The 7,945-nt window shown below is 39.3% G+C and overlaps 1 protein-coding gene and 1 long non-coding RNA gene across 3 annotated transcripts; one reads left to right on the forward strand and one right to left on the reverse strand.

Moving 5' to 3' along the window:
* Positions 1-271: 271 nt before the first annotated feature.
* LOC116365778 (uncharacterized) lies at positions 272-1,953 on the reverse strand. The gene is made up of 3 exons (XR_004208152.1): positions 1,916-1,953; positions 865-954; positions 272-543 (listed from the first exon to the last, which is right to left on the reverse strand). It is a non-coding gene; the product is annotated as an uncharacterized LOC116365778 (long non-coding RNA).
* Positions 1,954-2,164: 211 nt separating this feature from the next.
* On the forward strand, positions 2,165-7,480 carry LOC109877740 (uncharacterized). Of its 2 annotated transcripts, XM_031818181.1 has the most exons (10): positions 2,165-2,310; positions 2,946-3,144; positions 3,301-3,339; positions 4,070-4,186; positions 4,282-4,317; positions 4,695-4,754; positions 5,382-5,615; positions 6,155-6,258; positions 6,652-6,820; positions 6,998-7,480. In XM_031818181.1, exons 2-10 carry the CDS (start codon positions 2,992-2,994, stop codon positions 7,223-7,225), a joined length of 1,140 nt encoding a protein of 379 aa, XP_031674041.1. In that variant the 5' UTR covers positions 2,165-2,310; positions 2,946-2,991; the 3' UTR covers positions 7,226-7,480. The 2 variants fall into 2 exon arrangements, with proteins under 2 accessions (XP_031674041.1, XP_031674042.1); XM_031818182.1 differs by lacking the exon at positions 2,165-2,310 and having other exon boundaries at positions 2,979-3,143; positions 3,299-3,339.
* Positions 7,481-7,945: the final 465 nt, after the last annotated feature.

Consider the following 7,945-nt stretch of genomic DNA (forward strand, 5'->3'; position numbering starts at 1 on the left):
TCCTAGGCCGTCATTGTAAATAAGAATTTGTTCTTAACTGACTTGCGTAGTTAAATAAATGTTAAATTAAAACAATATATATTTGTTTGTATAAAAGTAGATTTTGTTTTGTGCTGTAGTGTCATGACATACGTGACGTGATCATCCAATGCGTGTATATTGTATGTTGTTGAAATCTCCAAAAAGTGACATGTCATCGGTCAATGTCAATGATAAGATGAAGCCGTTTTGGAGCGCGACCAATGGATTCGTTACACGGCCCAGATGACATATGTCAACATCCCTTATCAGTGCTTCCCCATGATAATAAGTTATGTGAGGGCACATTAGTAACAACCAAATGATTGGTCAAGAGTGCACAGCCTGGGCTTACCTGATGTCTTTACTCTCCAGGGAGATGTAGGTACCATCGTAGAGATCCAAGTCTCCCAGGGGTACTTTAGCCATGACACAGTCGGTATCCTCTTTATAGTGCCTCTGCTCCAAGCCCGTGTCCCTGTCCTCATTCTCCTCAATGTGAATCTTCTGAGCGACAAGCTGCTTCTGAACAAAGCAGGGGTCAGAGACATGAGATTCAGACCTTTCAGTGTGGCTTGATTTGGAAGCAATGCTATATCTCACTGGGACATGAAGAAGAAGACAGGTTGCCCCATCTGATGTGATCCAATATATTCTTCAATAATCAATGAGTATTAAATGACTATTGAACAGCTGTGACTATTGGAGATATTGCATCTTTCAAGTAAGGGAGAGCACAGCAGTATAGATGTTTAACACAGTGGCCTTGGACTAACATTGTAAAACCAGGAAGTAGAGCAATAGGCTATGAGCACAGTGAGGTAGTCATTAAAAGATGATCATCACCTCTAACTTCTTCAGGTAGTTGACACGGGTCTCCTGTCGCATGAAGATGACAAGGTCATGTGGATGTTTAAGATTTAAAGGAGAGTCAACCTGCAAAAAAACTGAAAATGTTAGTTTTAAAATAAACAGTGATAGTACTTGTTTCCACTCTATGACTCGACCCCAAAGACTAAAGACCCTCTGAGTCTCCGGTGACCACAGTACACGTGAAGTGAGACAACACCAAAACCGAATTGAAGCAGAGGAACCTGGCTGATTTGACACCGTAATACGTAGTTGGTCATCTTTGTTTTTTCCCCCAAATCCATCCATTTAGATAGTTTGGCCACAGCTGAACAGAAATGTCCAATGGCTAAATAGTCTGAACATTTTAATGTCCTTCTAAACGTCACTTGTAAGTGATACATTAGATTAGTTGTGTATAGCTACAAAGGTTACATCAAATATTACTTTATTTAAACCCATTTTATTTATGGGCTTACATCAAGCCTGAAGCACAATTTTACATTCAATTCACTTAGCTTCGATGCAACCAAGAGTTTTGACATTGTGCTGGATGTCAAAACTATTGGTTGCATCAAAACTACTAGTTAGCTGGATGTGCCGAGTCTGAGTCTGTCAGCTCTGTTGTGCCCATTATCTTTGAGTCCAGTAGCTAATTAGCTAGCTTGCCAACCTACTACCTACCAATCACCTATCACTAGTTTGCGTTATTTCAGATTTTCTAGGATGATTGGATGCCTTTAGCTAGTTAGAGCTAGATAATATGTAAGTTAATTCTGGCTTACTCAGAGACCCCGTTCTCTAACTAACTTAGCTAACGTTATTATCTGGGGGTCAGCATTGCTGCATTACTGTGCTAGCAAAAGTCCCAGAGAGGAACTTATAAGTAGTTAATTGGCAATCGATGGTTGACAAGCTAGTATGAGCCTTCAGCCGTGTTAGCAAATGTTAGCAACAGTAAAGTCAAAGAAAACGGGTTCTACCTATATGTGATAAAATCGTTAGCTAGCTAGCAACATACGGTTATAAACACGGGCCGTTAACGTACTTGCTGTTGAATTTTTCCATCTTCAGTGACAACCAGTGGGTGGTAGCTCCTCCGGGTTCGGCCAATATTATACAGAGTAAGATAAAAATCTTCCCTTGAACTGACACTTTTCGGGAAACGTTTACATAGGGCAGAGACCCAGAACTGATTTTCCTGAGGTCCGCCATTTTTCTGTCTTCTTTACAGATGTGTTGTGGCAGAAGAAGAAGAAGAAGCCTAAAAAAAGTTAACTTCCTGTGTGTCACTTCCTTGTTTATTTTTTTAATATTCCCTGGTCTAATAGTTGTTAGCTAAAACTAGCTACCGAGCAAAAATGCCAGGGCGTGTTCAGCTTTCAACTGTAGGAATACGTTTAAAAATGTTAAACATAAAACAAACAAGGTTACATTTCACAGGTAGGCTTTCAGCATCTGATTAACGTCGACATTTGGCCAGCTAGCTAGTCAGCTTACGTTAGCTACAGTGCTTGGTTAGCTTGTGTAGCTAACTTACGATTTCCAGTAATACATCGGCTATACCTTGATTTAGACGAAAGTGACATAAATGTTAGTTACCTTGTCATAAAGAACGTGTAACTTCTAAACAAATGAACACCCCTTAGTACCCCGGCCTAAGTGCTCGCTGTTTCATCCCTGTCTTTTTACATTTGCATTTCAAACAATAACAAAGCCTCGCCACTAATTTTGGTAAATAGATGAGGGATGGGGCTGGAGAAATGTACTACTACTGTCAAATTCATAGACATAGCTATGAATGCAAGGACTGACAAGAGTGACCATCCATGATGTCAAAATTATAGTTTCAGCAATGTTGTGAGGCTATAAAGTGTTTGTTTACAATTACACTCTTATATGTTGGGTTCTGATGGGGTATGACAGTTGAACTAAGCTCATGGTGCATTTATAAGTTATATTAATCAAGAATCAATGGTTATATATAATTCATTTAAAAGTTCAAAAATTGATGTTACAATCACAGATTGCCCTGTTGTTTACATTTGGTTCTTTTAACATTTTTCCTATGTTAACAGCTTTCCAAAGCGTGATCCTAAACGAATAAAAGAGTGGGTGGGTCAGATGAAATGGAAAGACTGGCAGCCAACCCCTCATTCCTTACTGTGCTCAGAGCATTTTGAGGAGAGGTGCATGGATAGAACTGGGCAGACAGTGCGTTTACGTGATGATGCAATACCAACTATCTTTGCCTTTCCTAGTCACCTACAAAAAAAGGTATTTAGTCAATTGAGGCAGGTGTGTTGTTTTCATTTAAACTATTAGACCTAACTGAGTCTGGCGGTTGTGAATTTAACATATGAGGGATTCTTGAAACATGCTTTGGCTTTGTGGTTGAGTTGAACTTTGTGTTTTATTGTTGAGTTCTTGTAGTTTCAGAAAACAGCCGGAAGGAGGAAAAGAGTAACCTTGGTGAGAAATGCAACATTTAAAAAATGTAATACTGTACTACCGGTTTTCCATTGGTGTTTATGTTTACACTAAAGGATATGTAAACTGTACTACCAGTTTTCCATTTGTGTTGCTGTTTACACTAAAGGATATGTAAACTGTAGTACCGGTTTTCCATTGGTGTTGCTGTTTACACTAAAGGATATGTAAACTGTAATACCGGTTTTCCATTGGTGTTGCTGTTTACACTAAAGGATATGTAAACTGTAATACCGGTTTTCCATTTGTGTTGCTGTTTACACTAAAGGATATGTAAACTGTACTACCAGTTTTCCATTGGTGTTGCTGTTTACACTAAAGGATATGTAAACTGTAATACCAGTTTTCCATTGGTGTTGCTGTTTACACTAAAGGATATGTAAACTGTACTACCAGTTTTCCATTGGTGTTGCTGTTTACACTAAAGGATATGTAAACTGTACTACCAGTTTTCCATTGGTGTTGCTGTTTACACTAAAGGATATGTAAACTGTACTACCGGTTTTCCATTGGTGTTGCTGTTTACACTAAAGGATATGTAAACTGTACTACCAGTTTTCCATTGGTGTTGCTGTTTACACTAAAGGATATGTAAACTGTAATACCAGTTTTCCATTGGTGTTGCTGTTTACACTAAAGGATATGCCACATATGTATTTCCCTTTTTGATTTCACAAATAAAAGTGTATTTTGCCTCTACTGGTGATTTCAGTTTCCAGAGGATCCTGTTCCTGAGGAGTCGACACAACGGGAGAAGTCTCCACCCACCTACTTAAACCACAGTATATGGCACCCAAGTCGTTTCCATGACGACTACTGTGTTCCACAGGTACAAAGTACATATCACTCTTATCTAGATTTAAAAAAAAAAAAATTCAAATATTTAATTCATGTTTATTTATTTAGTAATTATTTGTTTTTCAGAGTATTGACTGGGCTGTAAAAGACATGCCTAAAGAAGTAAGTTGTGAGTTAGCCCTCATTATGAAGCTAATTGAGCTCCTCATTATGAAGCTGATTGAGCTCATCAAAATTGTTGGTTGGGAAGGGTTCCCCTAATTCCTTACAGACCTTACAGAACAACCATGTATGTATCTTTTGCCAAATATTCCAAATGTTTTCATCCAAGCAGCTTAATGCACAGTACCTGCTCAAAAATCCCAGGGAGGAGCGTGTTGAAAAGTAGTGTCACTGTTACTCCCAACCAAAACGATGTTGATGAGGCCCAGACTTCTAGGGCCAGTTGCGTGTATGATTACAGCATCCTATAAAGGTCTTCTATAACCTTAAACCTTTCCATACACGTGCCTTAATAACTGAACTCCTGATAATTTCAGATCTCATCTGCAACTTTAGAAAAGCAAGGTCTGATCTTTATCCCCAAGCACGCAATCAAGGTAAGGTTTCTGACAGACCATTGTATTCTGGACAGCGGGCAACAACATTATTTTGACCCATGTCAACTTAAAGGGTTACTGTTGCGTGTATTCCTCAGCCCATTACCTCATGTTAATGGATGTGCATATAACTACACATTATAACTACACATATAACTACACATATAACTACACATATAACTACAGATATAACTACACATTATAACTACACATATAACTACACATATAACTACAGATATAACTACAGATATAACTACACATTATAACTACACATATAACTACACATATAACTACACATATAACTACAGATATAACTACACATTATAACTACACATATAACTACACATATAACTACACATATAACTACAGATATAACTACACATTATAACTACACATATAACTACACATATAACTACACATTATAACTACACATATAACTACACATTATAACTACACATTATAACTACACATATAACTACACATTATAACTACACATTATAACTACACATATAACTACACATTATAACTACACATTATAACTACACATTATAACTACACATATAACTACACATTATAACTACACATATAACTACATATTATAACTGCAAATTACTTTATCTGAACCAGATCAAGGAGAAATGGGATTGGCTGACAATGGATGTGAAGGGACCATTTCCAGAGACCAAAAGTAGACACAAGTTTGTACTAACTGTAATGGACTACTACTCCAAATGGATGGAAGCCTACCCCATGAAGACCAACAACAGTAAAGAGATTGCCAAAATCATCTCTGACCTCATCTCTCGCTTTGGCTTCCCTGTTGGAATCCTGTCTTGTTTGACTCGAGCACACATTTTAGAGGTAAGAGATGCATGCATGCATGTATGGATGTAAGTGTTACTGTACTGCCCTAAATAAAATGTTTTGGGGGGAAATTAAGTTTTGCACTAAGTTATCTCATGAATATTAAGTACCGGGGGTGGAACCAAAATTATTTTCCAATTGTTTCGCTCTGAACAAAACCATCATTTGTGTAGTTCCATTCCACTGTTCTGACCAGCAAAATAAAGTTTCACTGTAAGGTCTACTACACCTGTTGTATTCAGCATATGTGACAATCAAATTTGATTTGATGTTCAGCAGGCAGGCACTGGAATACGTTTCTGAGTGACAGAGTGAGGGCTTTGCATAGGCGCTTTGTAGCAATTTTTTGTGGGCCTGGAAAGTAAAATTACTTTATTAACCGGTACCCATGGTTTTCAAACAACGGTTCTGTTCCGGAACAACTTTTGTTCCCTGTTCTGATTCTGTTCCTCCAAAAATGTTATTGTTTTCTGGTCCAGTTCCCTGAACTGGTTCAAACCCCTGTTAAGTTCCCCTTTTCTTTTTAAATTTTACAGATCAACTTGGCTTTGGGTGATCTGAAGAAACTGACATGCCAACTCATATTCTACCGTCCTCTGGGAGTGTCACTGGATCCAGTAACAAAGTCCCTTGTAGACCGGTTTGTCCTCCAATGTACCTTGCTACACAGCCACCTGATTCTAAAAGCTTATACTATGGATAATAGTCTACTAAATAGAATTGGGATGATTGCAATCATCTTTTGGCAGTTTACTGAATCCAAACACATGCTAGCCCAACTGACTTGCTGTCTTGTTATTTAACTAGGCAAGTCAGTTAAAAACACATTCTTATTTTCAATGACGGCCTAGGAACAGTGGGTTAACTGCCTGTTCAGGGGCAGAACGACAGATTGTACCTTGTCAGCTCGGGGATATGAACTTGCAACCTTTCGGTTACTAGTCCAACGCTCTAACCACTAGGCTACCCTGCCGCCCCGTTATAATATGCATGTGTTTTGTTTTAATACATTTTTCATCATATACCTGGACAGGTTGGTGTCAGATTTGGTGAAAGAACATCCTGATCGTTGGGATATTTACCTGGCTGCCAGTGTGTTCAGCTTCTGCTGCAAAGAGCACCCCACCACCAGACAAATACCGCTGTCTCTGCTGCGCTGCGGAGGGACTCAGTCTGTCTCCACCTCACCAAGAAAGCTGCCTGTAAGTTGGAGACTGCCCGTGTTTAGACTGTCCCACTCCTACAACAGAACATACTCATATTATTGATTCCCATTGAATGAATGAAGAAAATGCACATAGAAATAGGTTTGAATTATATGATATTTTAGTTGAGCGTTTATACTGACTTGTGCTTTGACCAACCTGTTTGCATTGAAGGATAATGGGATAAAAGGAAGGACCTTTGTCATACTAGATGCCCAGCCACCTCAAAGGGAAGTCCGTGTGGAGTGCAATCAGTGCAGTCAATGGAGCACGGTCAGCCAGGACTCAGAGCTGAAGAGATATGAGGAGATGAAACTTGGGGATGAGGACTACACCCACACCTGTGTGAGCTGCAGGGTGGCCATGAGCTGCAGGGTGGCCCTGGAGGTCATGAGGGGTTAGGAGACAAGGACATGAAGAACTGGATGTAAATGAGAAAGCTTTTCAAACAAGGACTGAAAAGATGGAGGATATAATAAGGACGTTGGAAACCAAGTGGTGGTGAAGGAAGATATTGATGTAGGGGTGAAAAAAGGTTCCTAAGGTTCCTAGGGGAAGGAGTTTGAACAATAGGAGTTTATAATGTGTATATACTTATACGTTTCTCAGTCATACACGTTTTTGGAATGAAATAAAAACAGATAGTGTTGTTTTCAAGTTGTGTGTGCTCAAACAGTGGATTGTTGTTTAATAATGCATTTGGGCAGACATCTATATACTGCTTCAGTGCTTCATCTATTCCTCTCTGATTTGGGGTATTTTAGAGAATGGGGTAGTTGCAGTCCATTATGGGAACCAGAGTATGGGAGAGTGGGTGTGTTGAAAGGAGAGGAGTGGGCGTGTTGAAAGGAGCTCTGCTATAGGTTAGTTAGACTGTTGCTTACTGTGACTATCACCTTGATGTTGGCTACTAGGCAGCTACTTCCCACTCTGTTGGGGGATAGTAGACAGAGACATTTGATTATGCTGAACTGGGGGGGCAACGGTCTATGGCCCGTGATTTGAAAGGGCCAAAGCGGGGAGGGAGGAGCGCCCTTCTCAAATGGAACAGTAATCTGTGCCGCTGGGTCATGTCAACAAGGCAGCATTGTGCATCGTCTAGAAACATACATCTCTTTTTCA

The sequence above is a fragment of the Oncorhynchus kisutch genome, unplaced genomic scaffold, assembly GCF_002021735.2.
Source record: "Oncorhynchus kisutch isolate 150728-3 unplaced genomic scaffold, Okis_V2 scaffold1280, whole genome shotgun sequence".
Lineage (NCBI taxonomy): Eukaryota > Metazoa > Chordata > Actinopteri > Salmoniformes > Salmonidae > Oncorhynchus > Oncorhynchus kisutch.

Bases quoted from the DNA above. Each gene is read 5' to 3' on its own strand.
- LOC109877740 (XM_031818181.1), top strand. From the start codon at position 2,992: ATGAAATGGAAAGACTGGCAGCCAACCCCTCATTCCTTACTGTGCTCA. The intron at 3,340-4,069 runs GTGAGAAATGCA...TGGTGATTTCAG, and splicing joins GGAGGAAAAGAGTAACCTTG to TTTCCAGAGGATCCTGTTCC. The intron at 6,259-6,651 runs GTTTGTCCTCCA...ATACCTGGACAG, and splicing joins ACAAAGTCCCTTGTAGACCG to GTTGGTGTCAGATTTGGTGA.